The sequence below is a fragment of the Mauremys mutica genome, chromosome 13, assembly GCF_020497125.1.
Source record: "Mauremys mutica isolate MM-2020 ecotype Southern chromosome 13, ASM2049712v1, whole genome shotgun sequence".
NCBI classification, from domain to species: domain Eukaryota; kingdom Metazoa; phylum Chordata; order Testudines; family Geoemydidae; genus Mauremys; species Mauremys mutica.
In genome coordinates this window covers 56932810-56951002 of record NC_059084.1, presented here as the reverse complement: position 1 = coordinate 56951002, position 18193 = coordinate 56932810, and the positions used below count along the sequence as shown (strand labels likewise).

At 43.6% G+C, this 18193-nt stretch overlaps 2 protein-coding genes across 2 annotated transcripts in view; both read right to left on the bottom strand.

The window, feature by feature from the left end:
• Positions 1-4134: 4134 nt before the first annotated feature.
• On the bottom strand, positions 4135-5079 carry LOC123347806 (olfactory receptor 4D1-like). Its single transcript, XM_044985001.1, has one exon. It carries the CDS (start codon positions 5077-5079, stop codon positions 4135-4137), a length of 945 nt encoding a protein of 314 aa, XP_044840936.1.
• Positions 5080-15036: 9957 nt separating this feature from the next.
• LOC123347805 (olfactory receptor 4D2-like) overlaps positions 15037-18193 on the bottom strand; it is a 35027-nt gene continuing 31870 nt past the window's right edge. Inside the window, exon 3 of the mRNA XM_044985000.1 lies at positions 15037-16011. Within this exon, the coding sequence (XP_044840935.1) occupies positions 15037-15984 (948 nt within the window). The 5' untranslated portion in view covers positions 15985-16011. The remainder of the gene's footprint in view (positions 16012-18193) is intronic.

Genomic DNA, 18193 nt, shown 5'->3' with positions numbered 1-18193 from the left:
TGAGAATTACTCTAGTGCGTGAGCATGCTTTAGAGTTTTCACTGAGACATCCCACAACTCATCCAACTGGCCTGAACCGACACCTTCCTGGGCGAGCTGCTGATGGCCTCCAACGGTGCAATGGTTCTCCTCATAATCTTTATACTCCTCCTCTTTTCGTACATCATCACTTTAGCCAAGATAAGGACAGACATTACAGAAGGGAAGCACAACACACTGTCCTCCTGCAGAACCTAGATCACAGTCATCTCTGCTCCACCCTTCCGGAAATTTCCCCCAAATAAGTTGGGCTTCAGTCTTCATAGCGTATCCACAACATGCCTCAGGTGGTGCGTGACCAGGATTTATCCCCGAACTTGGTCTGCTGGTTGGATCATTAGCTTCCCTGGCTCAGGTACTGATGGGGAGTGCGACATGAATGCTGGCTTCAGTCATTAACTCTGTAATCTCCTGGATGCTGCTCATTGTTCTCCATGCTGAGAAACACCAAAATGAAAAAGGCCATCACGAAACTGAGGAGCAGAATCCTTTTCTCGGGATGAAACTATAACAGCAGAATTTATCTTGGCATTAGCTTTTTTTCTTTTGAAATTATTATTCTACATGCATTTTTCATTGCAATATTAATAAACCTCATTTATAATCTCTATTACATTTAAAAATATGTATTGAGGATCAACCTCTTACCATGACGCTTATAATCATTACAGTCCAATTCCAAATGTAGATATGATTCATTACATAGTCTAATTGACCCTGGACTAGGGATCTCTACCATCTTCTCCACTGGAGGAATTCCCCCCTACTTTATTCCTTCAGGCCACTAGTGTTGAATTTAGACAACAAGGGAAATTTCCCAATCCAATATCTCTGTTAAGGTGGAGGTAATATTGATTTAATATAGGCAATGTAAAGGGACAAATATATCACTGCTGTTATTTCTGTTTGTTTTTTGTTTGTTTGTTGTTTGGTTTTTTGCAGTATATTTTAAGGATACAAAATGGAACATTTTCAAAAATGGAAATACTAGTTCTTTTCCAAATTTACAAATAATGTGTAGGAAAATAAACTGTGTTACAATGGGTGACTTCAGTCTGACTGACATATGCTGCAGGTTGCATGCTGCTAATCATGAAATGTCCTCTGAGTTTCTAAAAAAGGATAGCTGACAATTTCCTAACACAAAAAACGTTGCATCTAACAGCAGGGAATTCTATAGCAGACCAAATCTCGACAGCAAAAGAGAACTAAAAGAAAATTGTTGCATGGGTGTAAATGATCAGCACACAATTACATTTGTTATGTGCAAACAGCATACAATCTAAAGCAATAGCACCCAGTGCTTTAAAAGGCCAGTTTCACAAAGATGAGTCGTATCAGGTAGTAGAAAAAGTTTAAACAGAAAAATGGAAGGATAATTGGGAACTGCTTCAGAACACTTCATTAGATGACACAAAAGCTACAACTGAGAGACAAGGTTACGCTGGTTAGAAAAAAAACAGTTTGGCTTGCAGGGCAAATGAAAGCAATTATAAAGGATGGGATAGACATTAAGGTCAGGCTGTGACAGACACGGGGCTGCACAAGGGTCCTTGGTAGTGCTGAGCAGGGAGGATTCTAAGATTGCAAGTTGAGCATGGAGAAGGAGAAATGTCTTTTCCGTACCCCGCAGTGTAATAGAGGCCAAACTTCACAATATGGTCCTGGTGACTGAGTCACTTCCCCCCTTCCCTGTAATATAGGGAACATATACATAATGCTGGGAGCCCTATTTATCCCCTACCTCTGTGAGGTGCTTATCAAAGCTCCCCAGGCCTGGTAGGCCAGGTTTGGTGCCCAGACTTCATACAGAACCTGTCTGTGAGAAGAGACAAAGGAAAGGGGAGGGGGAATCACAGCAGTGGGGTTGAGGACTCTCTGGGCATGGGGTGCTGCCACTTTAGACCCCTACATCCCAGAATCAGACCCCAGTGGCAGGGCTGGCTCCAGGGTTTTTGCCACCCCAAGCAGCAAAAAGAAAAAAAAAGAAGCTGTGGTCTGCTCTACTGCCGCTGCTTCAGTCCTTGGCGGCAGGTCCTTCGCTCCGAGAGGGAGAGAGGGACCCACCGCCGAATTGCCGCCGAAGAGCTGGACATGCCACTCCTTTCTGTTGGCCACCTGCTTGCTGGGCTGGTGCCTGGAGCTGGCCCTGCCCATTGGGATTCACAAAATCCTCTAGCAGCTTCTGGCTAACCCTGTAGGTACCTAAAATTTTATTGTGGGGGTGCTGAGAGCCATTGAACCAAACTGTAAACCCTGTATACGATGGACTCCACTTCAAGCCAGGGAATGAGGCAGTTCCCCACCCCAGCATCCCTAGTTCCAGCACCTCTGCTACCAGTCTATGTTTCGGTCTCTGGGTGTGTGCGTTGCTGCCTCCCTCTAGGTACTTGGATGCCTAAACCCCAGAGAGATGCACAAAATGGGGGGAGATAAGCATCCCTCTGCCTAGCTCAACAGCAGAGCCTGATCCAGCAAGTGTGCTCAGAGCTCACCTACTGGATCAGGTCCCTGTGCTGGAGCTCAGACAAGACATATTTGCAGATAAGGCCCCACCCTTCTGACTTTTAGCCCAGTGCTTAGGGTTCTCCCTTGCGATGTGGGAGGCTTCCAGCTCAAGTTCCCCCTCTGCCCGAGGGCAAGAAGGGATGTGAAGAGGGATCTGCTATTTCTCAGGTGACTGCCCTAGTCAAATCCCTTCTTCAGAACACATAAGAAGGCCATACTGTGTGTCAGACCAAAGGTCCATCTAGCCCAGTGTCCTGTCTTCTGACAGTGGCCAATGCCAGGTCCCCCAGAGGGAATGAACAGAACAGGTAATCATCAAGTGATCCATCCCCTGTCACCTGTTCCCAGCTTCTGGAAAACAGAGGCTAGGAACACCATCCCTGTACATCCTGGCTAATAGCCATTGATGGACCTATCATCTGTGAACTTATTGAGTTATTTTTTGAACCCTGTTATAGTCTTGGCCTTCACAACATCCTCTGGCAGAGTTCCACAGGCTGACTGTGCGCTGTGTGAAGAAATACTGCCTTTTGTTTGTTTTAAACTTGCTGTCTATTAATTTCATTTGGTGACCCCTAGGTTCCTTATTTACTTTCTCTGCACCAGTTGTGATTTTATAGACCTCTATCTTCTCCTTCAGGGAGTGGGAATGAGTTGAACAGAAGATGTTCCTCATTCCAGGTGAGGATAGATTAAAAGTTACAAGGGAGGTGGTCCGCCTCAGAAGAGGCTCCTAACTCCAGGAATTTAGCCCACTTTCCAGCCTAATGGGGAGATGTGATTTATGCCATAATCCCTGCCCTCCTTGGGAGTTGCTCTGAGGCTTAGAGGACAAGTTTGGATATATAGGGGATAACAATATGAACATTGGTTTGTTTTTTTTCCCCCTGCATAGTGCCTAGAAACTCCAATCAGGATGATGGCCAAATTGTATTAAGTTCTCTTACAAACATATAGTAAGAGAAAATACCTGCAACTACACTAACACCACCATTCTGTGGCGAATAAGAATAATATATGGAGATATTAATAATAGCAATTAACAGGGCTGTCTGAGAAATATTTTCCCCTTCCTCTCCCCCCTCCCCCAATTGATGACAATTTAAAATATTACAAATCTTTATTTTTTCCCAGGGAAAACAAACAAAACAAACCCACCCAGGTTTTAACTGCAACTGAAACCCTGACATCTGAAAAAAATCTACTTTTAGTTGACAAAAACAATTTTTTTCAGAGTTTTGGTTTTTAGACAAAACCCTAAATGTTGTAGATGAAAATGTCTAAAACCTATTTTAAATAGAAAAAAAATGTTTACATGGAATTTGTTACCATGTAACTGTTAAGTTTGCTGTTTGCTGTATCACATATATTCACAATTCTGTTACTAACGGTAGCCATTTTGTTGCCAAAGTTGCTGCAGGCTGTTGAAACAGATAGAAATGCACTTTGCTTTTTGTTTCTCATGAAGATTTTTTTTTATTTTATTCATTCTTGCTCCCTCATCTAAACCAAAACCCTTTTTAAACTGAGGGCACCTACTTTAATTTTACATGTTGCAAACATAATACTGACCCACTAACAAAGATGTTACATATTTGGCTTCCTCCATGAGAAGACCCTGTTCATTAATCGCTTGATGGCATTCTTCATCTCAGTATTTCTTAGTGTGTAGATCATGGGATTGAGCATTGGGGTGATGACTGTGTAGAGAGCAGATACTGCTTTGTCTATGGAAAATTTCCGGAAGGGTCGAGCGTAGATGAAGATACAAGGCATGAAATGGATGCTCACCACCACAACCTGGGCTCCGCAAGTGGACAGGGCTTTGTGCTTCCCTTCTGGGACATGGGTCCTTATCTTGACCAAGATGACTGTGTATGACACAATCAGGATGATGAAGATGATGATGGTGAGCAGCCCACTGTTGGAGACCATCAGCAACTCCACCATGTAGGTGTCTGTGCAAGCCAATTTGATCACCTGAGGAACATCACAGTAGAAATTGTCCAGTGTATTGGGTCCACAGAAAGGCAGTTGGATTGTCAGTGCAACCTGGACAATGGAATGGACAAAGCCACCTAGCCATGCCCCAGCCACCAGCCCTACACACACACCCCAGTTCATGATTCTGTGGTAGTGCAAAGGTTTATGGATAGCCACATACCGATCAAGTGCCATCACCATGAGGAAGGAAACCACAGTGCCCCCGGTGAAGTGGAAGAAAAACATCTGTGACATGCAACCACCAAACGTGATTGTCTTTTGCTTGGACAGGAGGTCCCACAGCATCTTGGGCACCGTGACCGAGGACTCGCTCAGGTCAATGAAGGCCAAGTTTCCCAGCAGAAAGTACATAGGGGTGTGGAGCTGGTGGTCAGTGATCACGGTGGTGATGATGGTGAGGTTTCCCAGCCAGGTCATCATGTAGACTACGAAGAAGACCACAAAGAGGAATCTCTTCAGTGCCAGACTCTGGGTTAGACCCACGAGAAGAAATTCTCTCACTCTACTGGTGAGGTTCTGCTGTTCCATTGATCAACCTTAAAATGTGCCTGCAAAAAGTACACTAGTATTAATTATTATTCACAGGTTCATATATTTTAAGGCCAGAAGTTCATTTAGTCTGACTTCCTGTATAACACAGGCCAGAGGATTCATCCAGATACCCCTGCATTGAACCCAATAACTTGTGTTTGACTAAAGCTTTTTCCAGAAGGGCATCCAGTCTTGATCTGAAGCCATCAAGAGCTGGACAATCTACCACTTCCCTTGGTACTTCACAACAAATGGTTAATCACTCTCACTTGTTAAAAATGTGTGCCTTAGTTTTAATTTGAATTTGTCTGGCCTCAGCTTCTGGCCATTGGTTCTTTTTCTTCCTTTCTCCACTAGAGAAGGTAAAGGTATTGTTTTACTGTAATCATCACTTCTCAATCTTCTTTTTCATAAGCTAAACAGATTGAACTCTTTAAGTCTTACACTGCCATGCATTATCTCCATCTCTCTCTTTTTTCTCTCTCTCTCTCTTTTCTGCAACATCTCCAAATTTTAAGTATTTTTTGTTTAAAATATGGATACCAGACCTGGATCCAGTAGTCCGGTATTGGTCTCACCAACCCTGTGCACAGAGGTAAAATCACCTCCTGGCTCCTCCTCCGAAGTGTTCCCAAATTTACAAATTGGAAAATTTCAGAATTTACCTTCCATGCAAATTTTTGAAACTTCAATTTTTTTGTCGCTGTTTAACATGAAAAGAAATATTGGAATTTCAGTATTTCCCTCATCTCTAATTAGCACTGTTCCCATCTTCTGGAGTTTCCCCAGAATTCCAAGATTTATTAAAGATTAACATGAGCAGGACTAGACAGTAATTCAACAACCACAAGTCATACAAATATATCATCCTGTTTCTTTCCACGTAGGGAACAGAAATATTTATTGAACACTACTGCGTTCCAGCATCATATTAATGATTTTATTATGTCCATGTAGTAATGAGCCTATATCATTACTAGGATTTCTTCTGTTCCTAACATACTTTAAAAACATCCTTCTACTTGTCCTTATCCCTGCCAGCCATGCATTTTCTCCATATGTCTTTAGCTTCTCTTACCAATTGTATGCACTTGATTGCTATTTATTTTCCCCCTTTTTTTCATTTTGTTACATACTGCTTTTCTTTAAATTCTTTCTAATTTCTGCCTTCACTTTGCTATTGAACCAAAATTGTCTTTTAGCAGAAGATGCCCTTTTTCTTCACTGCACAATCATGGCTTTTGGACCATCTAATAAACTCTTATCTAAGAATTCTCAATTTCCTGTCTAAATTTTTCCTCCAAATCAGTTTTGTTCATAATTTTCCTCAGCTTTGGGAAATTAGTTCTTTTGAAGCACCAAGTATATCTGTTACTGGTTGGGACTGTCTTTTTTTTGCCCATAATGGATGTTATCAGGTCATGATTACTGGTCTGTAGGAAATCACCAACTTCCAGTCCAGTGATTAATGCATCTTTATTTGTCATAATGAGGTTAATATGGAGTTACCTTGTGTTGGATGCAATACCTTTGGGTTAGAAAATCATCATCTATAATTTTTTAGAAACTCTAATGGTGTTTACTACTGGCTGCATGAGACTTTCAGTATGTGTCCCAAACTTAGCTCCTCTATTACAACATATTTATTTCCACACATGGGAGACAGGTATTCAAGGAGAAACTCATCCTGGTCTCTGATTTGATTCAGTGGTCTCTAACAATATCCCCTCCTGAGTGTTGTTAGTCAGAACACTGGCCCATATGCATTTCAGCTCTAGTGGTTCTGAATTATCAATAACTCTAAAACAGGTACTGGTGTCTTTAATGTGGAGTGATGGGCCTATCTGACCCCCCACCACACCCCTTTTTATTCACTCTTTCCTTCCTGAGCAGGTGATAACCAATGATTTAAACATCCCAATCAGTTATCAAAAAGAGCAATTGTATCAATTCTCTTCTCATCGGTGAGAATTTCCCTTCCCTCTTGCTTGTTACCTAGCATTGGTATATGGCAACTGAAAAAAAAATCTCTTCACATCCTTCAGCACCTGGGCTCAATTTGTTCACAACACACTGAGTTTGAGTTTGTCCCACATTTGCCTCCTTAGCTCCCTTCATACCCATTCTTTATTTAATGTCCGCTCAACTTCTCCAACTAGTCTCCAACCAAGATGCTTAGAAAGACGGGCGAGGGCTTGCATGGATGAAGGAGGTAGTGTCACTGGTTGTACTCCAGGGGTATTCAGATAATTTAGGTGGAGATTTTGAAAGAAGCCTAAGAGAATGTCAGTGCTCAGCCACTATTGCAAGTCATCTAGGATAGTAAAACTTGGATATCTAATTCCATTATGCCCTATTGAAACCCCCAGCCAAAGCCTGCACCAGATCTGCTTAGGCCTGGTTGTAATTGCAGTGTAATTACATTGTAATGTGGAGATAGGCTTATTTGCTGAAGACTGGTCCTCGAGTCATTTTCTAGTAGAGACTCTAGTGTTTAATTCTAGGCACCCATATTTGGAAATTTCATGTTCATGAAGACTGCCATGTTAGAAAGTAGGGAAGAAAGAAAAACAGACTATTTATCACCATAAAAGTTCAAGGCCAGACAGAGAGATTCCTAAATGAATTTTATAGTGAAAAAGAATTTCTCTGTACCCACTGAAAGTTATACTGGTTTAATTAAACCCATAGAGCAAAGAGCAACCTAGATAACAACTAGTCAGGAACTTTTGTTTCAGTTCAGAGTCATATTCTAAGCCTGACTTGTAAGATCTATGAAGATTTTGTTTTAATGAATTCAGTTCTTCCATCATATGAGGTAGGTCATCCATTAACAAGCAGTTAAATGAATGGAGACATAGAGACTCAGATAGAAATTCATGGACAGGAATGGATGAGAAAGCAAGCAAGCAAGAAGCCCTTTCTATATACTCACAATGGTGATATCAGCAGAACTTGGCTCGGTCCACTTTGACCTACAGCAGAGGGATGAGTGGCCCGTATTGGCTGGAAAATTGGGTTCAGTAATGAGTAGTTACATTATGGCACCAGACAATCATGGCAATATTCACTCCCTTGACTTCTCCCCTCCTTCCAACTCCAGCCCTGAGAGTCTTTTTTCTCCTTACCTACCCTTCCACTAGCTCCAGTCCATACACATGCAGTTACGGGCTAGCCTAGGTGTTGAAGGGAAGGGTCTACGTCATTCATATCCGCATCTCCCCCAGCTCAGAAGAATCTAAACCTTCCCTTCAGTATCCCCACTCGGACCTTCTCCTTTGTCTTAAACTTAGCCTGCGTCTACCCTTGCAGCTGTTCGTAGAGCACAGGCATTACACATATCGCTACTGGCTGCAGTGAACGGCACCTGTCACTGGGGTATGAAGCCACATGCCACAGGGAAAGGCTCTGGCAGCAGGGAGGCAGTGGCATGCTAGACTGATAAAAACAGCAGTGCAGAAATGGGATGCACTGGCTGGACATGTAGAGAGCTATGCAGGGTACATACCCTAGGGTTTAGGCAGGTAGGGCACTCTATTCACCTAAGCCATGCCGCACCGTATACCCTGATGACTCTACCCATGCTAGCTGAGCGTGGAGTGTCTGTCTGCTACACGCCACTATAAGTGTAGACATACACTCCGAGAACCATCCCACTCCAAAGGTCTGCAGCCCTTGCCAAGACCTGGAAAGCCACCACCCATTCAACCCTTCCTACTAGAAGCAATTGTTAAAATCAAACATGTGATGGGGTACAAAGAGAGTGGCTGGGATTTTCACAGGGGTCTAATTGATGTAGAAGCAGCAAAGAATCCTGTGGCACCTTATAGACTAACAGACGTTTTGCAGCATGAGCTTTTGTGGGTGAATACCCACTTCTTCGGATGGAAGTGCACTTGCATCCGAAGAAGTGGGTATTCACCCACGAAAGCTCATGCTGCAAAACGTCTGTTAGTCTATAAGGTGCCACAGGATTCTTTGCTGCTTCTACAGAACCAGACTAACACGGCTACCCCTCTGATAATTGATGTAGGTGTCCAATGCCCATTGACTTTCAAATAGGTTAGGCATCTAACTCCCCTAGGCTACTTTCAAAATCCCAGCTAATATTTGTTTCTTTTAGAAAAGGAAACTGTCTACCGGTGCTAAGGATTATCCCCCCTAACCGGAGCTCTCTTTCCTTACCACCGGATTCTCTGTGCATATCCCTCCGACCATATCCAACCACCAGAGGATCCTTGAACATCTCAGAGCTGTGTGTGGTTCCCCATAACAGGCAAGGGAAGTAGGTCAGATACAAAGAGGAGGCTTCCCTAGAAATCTTCCCCTTTTATCATTCTTACCCTCCCATTGACACTAGAACTGGGGCCAAAACCGTTCAGAAATCCATCTGAGGAATATTTGGTGTGATCAAGAAACCTGCTGCTTTGGAGGGCTGAGGATTAATTATCTGGAGATTTAGTCTCAAGGAAAATCATTAAAATGTCGGTGGAATCTTCAAGAGTATTGTTTATTTACAGACAGACAAACACAACAGACTTTGGGTGTCCTCACATTTAACCCCTTGACCCGGAGGACTTTGAAGACACTGCAGAGGAACACTGGACCTCACTGTTGCGGGACCCCATGCATTATGCATGTGCTGTGTATGCTGGCAAGTAGGAAGCTTCATAGTCAATTCCAATGAGGGAATTAGAGAGACAATGCTCCCCAGCCCAATTGTCACCAGAGGACTGAGAGCCAAGACTCCAGAGATATAGTGCAAATTTATTCTAGCGGTTAGAGCAGTGGAGAATGATGCCGAGCACTGTTTTCCTGGCTCTCCCATACCCTCCTGGTATCACCTTGAGCAAACCCTTTCAGCACACTGACCCTCAATTTCTCCATCTGTAAAAAGAGGCAATGCTATTTCCTGCTTTCTAGTATTAATGATGAGTTCATGGACTGCAGGATCTATCTATCTATCTATCTATCTATCTATCTATCTATCTATCTATCTATCTATCTAAACAGTTTCTCTCCTCATTCATCATCACCAAGAAAAAAATAATCTTTAGGCCCAAGTAGACCTGTCCCCTTCTCACCCTTCTCTCAGTGACCCCTGTGCAGCCCCCTCCCCTTCACACCCTGCCACCAGTGACCCCGTCCAGTCTTTTAAGCTTCCAGTCTTTGGAATGGACCAGGCATGGCTGCTGTCTTTGGGCCACTGGGGACACTTTTGGGGTGTAGATGTCATATCCCCTTCTGAAAGGTTTGACCACATGATCCACTGCCCTGTCCCGAGGTCCTGTGATGACCCCTGGTCCCCCACATTGCTTCAGCCCAAACTCAAGTCAAATCTCCACCAAAAGGGTGGCCTTGTCTTTTACTTCATCGGTCAACTGATAAGGTCCTGTAGAGCACTGTGAACAGCCCAGTAGTAGCTATTGCTCTTTCTTTAACAGCAGGAGACATACACAGATCTATGCTGTGATGGGTTGGATCACAGAAACCCCTTTGGGAATTGCCAACTCATGTACCAAGACTACTTCTGCCCCTGCTTTCCCTGCCAACTCAGGATCCCAGCACCCTGTCCTGTTGAGCCAGACACGCCCGTCTGCTCCGATAAAGACCCAGGGTCCAAATTACTTGCCCCAAAGCTGCAGGTTTACCTGAAAGCAGCTCACAGAAGTGTTCTTGCCTTTAACACTCAGATGCCCAACTCCCAATGGGATCTAACCCAAATAAATCCGTTTTACCCTGTATAAAGCTTATGCAGGGTAAATTCATAAATTGTTCGCCCTCTATAACGCTGATAGAGAGATATGCACAGCTGTTTCCCCCCCCCCCCCGGTATTAATAAATACTCTGAGTTAATTAATAAGTCAAAATTTATTTTATTAAATACAGAGAGTAGGATTTAAGTGGTTCCAATTAATAACAGACTAAACAAAGTGAATTACCAAGTAAAATAAAATAAAACACGCAAATATATGCCTAATACTGCAATACAACTGAGTATAGGTAAAATCTCTCCCTGAAAGTTGTTTCAATAAGTCTCTTTCACAGACTGGATGCCTTCCTAGTCTGGGCACAATCCTTTCCCCTGGTACAGCTCTTGTTCCATTTCAGGTGGTAGCTAGGGAATTCCTCATGATGACTCCTTCTTTGTTCTGTTCCACCCATTTATGTATCTTTTGCATAAGGCGTGAATCCTTTGTCCCTCTCGGTCGTCCCACCCTGCCCTTCTCAATGGAAAAGCACCAGGTTAAAGATGGATTCCAGTTCAGGTGACATGATCACATGTCACTATAAGACTTCATTGTCCACTTGCCAGCACACAGGTATACAGGGAGACTTACTGGTAAAACACACCCATCTGCAGACAATTGTCCTGGGTTGATGGGAGTTATCAAGATTCCAAACCACCATTAATGGCCCACACTTTGCATAATTACAATAGGCCCTGAGACTTATATTTCATATTTCTAGTTTCAGATACAAGAGTGGTACATTTATACAAATAGGATGACCACACTCAGTAGATTATAAGCTTTCCAATGATACCTTACAAGAGACCGTTTGCATGAAGCATATTCCAGTTACATTAGCATTTTTCCATAAAATCATATAGAGTGCAACATCACATATTCCAATACAATAAACTCCACACATATTTGCCTGCCTCGGTTTTCTCACCTGTCACTATCATTCTTTTGGCCCGGTTTAGGGGTCTCTGGGGCTATGCTCGATCCTGATGCAGCCGTGCATGGCTACACTTCTGAAACAAGGAGACTTCACCCTTGCAGCTCATGGTCTCTGACCTTGGTTGGACAGTCCATTGTCCCTCTGTAGCCTGCCACAGGTGTAAAGCAAGGGCCCACAGGCCTCAAGCCTATTGGACAATTAGCTTAGCAGAACTAAGGCCTAGGTATAAAAGGATGATGCATGTAGTTGCTAGGTACGTTGTATTTAACCGATAGTTTGACCTTAAGTTATAATATCACAGTAAAGAAGAGAGGTACCTGATGGGAAAAAGCAAAGCAAAGAACTCAGAGCCTCATGGACTTTAAGCTCAGAAGGGACCATCATGTATCCTTCTGGCATTTTAGGGGACGTTTAAAAGGATGTTGAACTTAACCAAAATTTACATGTACTAGTTGCAGATGTACCATGGCCACTAATTGACATAAACGCTAATGATTCTAACATAAGTAACTGACTGACCTACTGAAGATAAGAACTCCAATATTGTTGAGAGGTGGAAGTGAGTTGAAGGAGGAAAAGAAGAATCCATCATTAAGAAGGATGGTGGTTATCAGTCTAACATCCTATCAAAGGTCAGACCCAGCCCGAATGCAGGGTGATAAGTGGAATGCGTTGGCCTGATGACCCCGCAGATGGCTTCAAATATTCTGGGGCTTAAAGAATGCTGTGAGTATAGAAGTGCTAGCCATTTTGTACTGGCTCTACCGCCTTTGCTGTGTTACACTGTCTGTGATCTTGGTGGTTTTGCTAATAAATGTTAGACTTGTGGGAGAACAGGATGTGACTTGTTTCTCAGGCTCTCCTCAAGAGCCTCATTCTATTGATAATTCTATTGCGGTGCCTGATTTGGAGAAAGAACCTATCAAACCACTGTGTAGTGTATCAAAATAAATATCTCCCCTGATCAGTCGGGGTACACCTCTCATGCCCAAAACTTCCCGTGTGTCTCCTTCAGTGTCAGTCTTTTTAGACCCTCCTGGTTTGCCCCCTTTATCTCTGTGTCCTGTTGTTAGTAACTTTCCATCTCCAAACCCTCAGCCCCAGAGAGCCCATGGAACCAATCTGCTTTGCCTTGAGTAGGTTGTCATTGGCTTCTAACAACACATCATTGTCCATGGTCTTGCAGAGACTTGACACATCCCTGTCAGCCCATGCTGGACTTTCCATTTCCTCGAAGGAATTCAGAAACATGGCAGTTTTAATAGTGACAATTTCAAAACATCAACCATCATTCGTAAGTTGTAAACACAGATCCCTCCACAAACCATCCCACCATGCCGCTTTCACAGTCCAACCTCATTCACCTCTCTGCGGCCCCAACTCCTTCACATCCTTCACCCTCTGTGCAATACCATTCCTTCATGATCTGCTCTCAGGTACTCCTGTGCACTCGTGCAGACCTCAGCAGTTTTGCACAGGTGTCACTGGTGATGGTGAGAATTTAGCTCATAATGTTGCTGACAATAGCCCAGCCAGCAATAACACCCATGCTCCCTGGTGGAAGACACTCACTGAACCGCAATATGTTAGCCTAGCTAAGGACATCTTTACTGCAACAATGTTGATTTACACCTGCTGTGGATCTTTCCCATTCACTTCCACAGAGCTCCACAAATTAACACCAGCCGAGTATTTTCCATATTAACTTAAATGGGGCAAAGTTCTTTTACTCCAGATGGGGATCGGGCCCCAATGACTACAATGGAAATACATCACTTCCTGGGGAAGTGGCTCATTGATTCCAATGGAGCAAGGCCAATTTATACCAACTGAGGCTCTTTCCCATTAGTGTTAGTGGAGCTGCACTGATTTGCACCAATGTGTCCCACTGACTCATGCCCTGGGTCTATAATTCATTCACTAGCATGTTGTTTTCATGAGGGTTCAGTATCTGATCTCCTTAGATGCAGGGCTGACAATCCTTCAGGATTGGCCTGGAGTCTCCAGGAATTAAAGATTAATCTTTAATTAAGGATTATACCACGTGATTAAATTTCCCAGAATACATCCAACCAAAATTGGCAAACCTACTTGGATAGCACACCCAGCTATGCCATTTGACAGAGATGAGGCATAGCCACTTCCCCTCTTGTTTCACATCTGTATAAAACAGGACACAGTTTCAGCCTGGGTTATCTAATCCAATAGAAGAAGTTACGGAGGGGAAAAGAATGTAAAACCATTAGTCGATACCTCTTGGTGAAGATGAATATATCCGATTTGGCGTACTTGCAACTGAAGCTTTCTGTCAAACCCCATGTCCAAAACCCAGATTTCTGGAGACCATTAACAAGGAAAGAAAGACTATACACAAGGAGCCACGGAAGCTCCCCAAAAGTTGGGGGGGCATGGCTCTTTGCCCAGTCCCCCCTTCCAGTGCCCCTGCTATGCATAAAGCCCATCGCTAAAGTCCAGTGTTGGTTATTGACTCAGCAAGGACCCCTTGATAACACGGTTGCGGCGAGTAGCTGGATGTGTGGTAGCTTGTTTTCGGAAAAGGACAGATCCCGCCACATTAGTGGCTCGGAGGAATAAACTATGTGGAATCCTGCCAGTGACTGGGACGCGGGCGGTTGTGCCCAGTGGTTAGAGCAGGCCTCATGCCTAGTGGTTACAGCTGGAGTCGGTAGTCAGGAATCGGAGCCAAGGCTCAGAGCCAAAGTCAGAAGTCAAGAATCGCAGGCACAGCTCAGGACCAGGGAAACTGGAGTGTGGGAAGGCAGGACTCATGACACGACTAAGGCTGAAACAGCTGGGAACAAGAAAGCACAGGTACTCTCCCAGCCACTGGTGAACACTTTGAGCAGGTGTGGAACTGCTGCAGCTGCTGGGCTTAAAAGCCAGTCTGCTCACTCTTGACACCAAAAAGGTGGTGCCTCTAATTAGGCACCACACTTGTGCTCATTAGGTTGCCTGGAGAATAGCTTTGCAGCAGACCCTGCTTCCCAACAATCCTTCCAATAAAAGAAAAGGGAAGCCAGATCTATCACAGGGTCATCCACATTTTCTAATGTATAATATTTTTTAGAATTTGAACAAAATAAACCCACAGAAAATTATCACAGCTTGACCCAACACAATGGGTCCTATAAAGGGAACAAACACAGATGCCTACTGAGAGTTGTTAACACTGTATGACAAGTTCCTGTACTGTGTTAATAACAAAATTGAAAACATAATAATTTGGGAAATCATAATTTTTAAAAATTATGTCTTTATTTTCCTCCCTGAAAAGACCGTTCTGCTCATCAGTCTCCTGATAGCCTTCTTCATCTCGGCATTCCTCAGCGTGTAGATCATTGGGTTCAGCATCGGGGGGATTATAGTGTAAAGGACTGAGACAACCTTGTACATAGGGAATTTCCGGAAGGGCCGGGCATAGATGAAGATGCAGGGCACAAATATTAAACACACTACCATGATTTGGGTTCCGCAGGTGGACAGAGCCTTGTGCTTCCCTTCCGTAAGGTGTGTCCTGATCTTGACTAAGATGATGGTGTATGAAATGAGCAGGAGAATGAAGATAATTATGACAATCACCCCATTGTGGGAGACCATCAGCAGCTCAAACAGGCAGGTGTCAGTGCAGGCCAGTTTCACGACTTGTGGGATATCGCAGTAGAAATTGTCCAGGATGTTCGGCCCACAGAACGGTAGCTGGAGGACCATTCCAATTTGAACAGCAGAGTGAGCCAATCCACCCAGCCATGTGCCGGCCACTAGCCCCATGCACACACCCCAGTTCATGATAGTCAAATATTGCAATGGTTTATGGATAGCCACGTACCTATCGGCGGCTATCGCTGCAAGTAAAAATACCATAGCACCGGCGATGAAGTGGAAGAAGAACATCTGGAGGATGCATTCATTGAAGGAGATGGTTTTGCGCTGGGAGAGGAGACCCAAGAGCATCTTTGGCACACTGACTGTAGAGTCACTAATATCTATGAAAGCCAGGTTGGCCAGCAGGAAGTACATAGGGGTGTGGAGCTGGTGGTCAGTTATCACACTGATGATGATGGTGAAGTTTCCGAGCCAGGTTGTCAGGTAGACTATGGAGAAGACAATGAAAAGGAATCGCTGCAGCTCAGGACTTTGGGTGAGGCCCAAGAGGACAAAATCTGTCACTGTAGTGGTGAGGTTCTCCTGCTCCATTTGGTGTCCTTAAAATATATCTGGAAACTGAATGACAATAATAATTAATAAAAGTTTCTTGTAATTTTTCCACCTTTAAATTACTGATATTGACTCCTTCTTAACTGCACCCTAAGAAAGACATTGGGTTTGGGTTTGGCTAGGTCTGTATTTTCCTAAATTAAATACTATCCCCTCAGCCCCACTGCAGGGGACTCCTGCTTCAGCAGACCCTAAGAGCCAGAAATTTCTCTACTCACACACCCCAAACTCTGCCATCCCCACTGCAGTAGTCAACTAGTTACATACTGTGTAGTCAATTTAGTCCAGCCAACCCTGTAAATTTGATCTAATTTCAATGCCTGGGAAAAGTACTGACTGGGGGTCTGCATTGGTAGCTTGGGGGTGAAGAGGCATGGTTTGCTCACCCACCATTAAAAATTTGGAAAATCTCTAGAGCTGCTTGAAAAAGACGTTATTTCCAGCAACATCTTTCATGGGAAAAATCTGATATTTTTGGTTCAAACTTTTTTCACAGGGAATTTTTTTTTAGATGAAACAAAATGATAATGTTCGTTTAATTGCTTTTCCTGCCAAATTTTTATTTTGATTCCTATTTGTACTGAAATTTTCATTTTGATTTAGCTTTTTAAAAAAAAACATTCTAGATTTCTTTTTTTGGTTTTCTGTTTTCCATATCCTCCCAGGCATTTTCTCTCCCATTTTTAATTTGCTATTTGGAAAAATTGGCACAGGAGAAGGAAGGGGAGAAAAAAAAGTGTGAGAAGGTGAGAAAAATGGCTTTTTTGCCCACTTGAAAATATAAAAATTCAAAATGTATTTACGTGTCTGTTTCTGTAAAAGAATATCAGCCGGCTTTAAAGGAGAGTGGGATGCTGCTGTGAGCAATGGGGAAGAATGGCTTTGTGAGTAAGCCTTTGGGAGCGAGGTCCAATATCTGTCCTGCCACAGACAATCTTTGTGCCCATGGATAACTCACATCCCTGACTTGTCTGGGATTTTCCAAGGAGAATAAGTGAGTTATGTGACCAATTCCCCTTGATCTTCCCATAGATCAGTGGATTTCTAACCACTCCAGTGTCTTTTGAAAATCACAGCCTTTGTGCCTCAGTTTCCCTTTCTAAAATAGGTGTAATTCTTCAGCTCACCAGTTATATAGGTAGGAAGAGCTGTTATCTCTGGAGGATGCCGTCCTTGGCTTTCTGTAGGTCACATATAGCATGGCAATGGCTCTCTGAATTTCCCTGCACTCACTCTCTGCCAGTGTGCCTCAACTCTGTCTTAAGAAGCCACTCTAGGGGTGAGAGGGGTTTTAAGAATTACCCATATTCCAGTGAGTTCTCATCTCTGTCCTGAGAGTGCCAACAAGGTGGGCAATTAGTTCCCAGTGTTATGATGACATGGACATGGTGTTCCATTACTGACACCACCCCAGCTCCACTATGATGTGTGCTGTTGCTGTCACTGACAGTTATTGCTAAAAGCTTTTGGCCTGGACATCAGAGTCAAGAAAGAGAGACAAAGGGTCAGGAGCTGTAGCAGAAAAGCTGTAATTTGGTGCTCATAGAGAACAGGAACCTCCATGGCTGAGTAACGTCTACCTAGTGACTGTCAGGAAAGCCCGACTGTAGGAAAGACAATGGATTTATAGGTATTTTAAATCTACTTTTCCAAGCTTTGGGCACTGTATGGACATTTACTCCTGCTTCTGCTCGCTGAAAACTTTTCCTGACCTCAGGCCTCCAAAGGGGAACTCCAGACAGGTCCAAGGACATCTGGACCTACCAAGTATCCCAGCTGGTGTCCAGGGAAGAGTAATCAAAAGACACAGTCAGAGAGTGGTAGGATTGCGGGCTGCCCACCCCAGAGAGAAGTGAAGGCATGAGCTGGCCATGTGAAAGGGATGCACTAAAGGGACTAGAGAAGGGTCTCAGGTAAGTTTTAAGACTGGGCTGTATTTTATTACAGCCACATTTTAGGAAAGATGTGGGCAAACAGGAGAGATTCCAGAGTAGAGCAACAAAAATGATGAAAAGTTTAGAAAGTCTGACCTATGAGAAAAGCGGAAAAAACTGGACAAGTTTAGTCCTGAGAAAGGAAGACTGGGGGAGAACCTGATAAGAGTCTTCAAACACATTGTTATAAAGAGGACAGGGATCAATTGTTCTTCATGCCCACAGAAGGTAGGACACGAAACAATGGGCTTAAT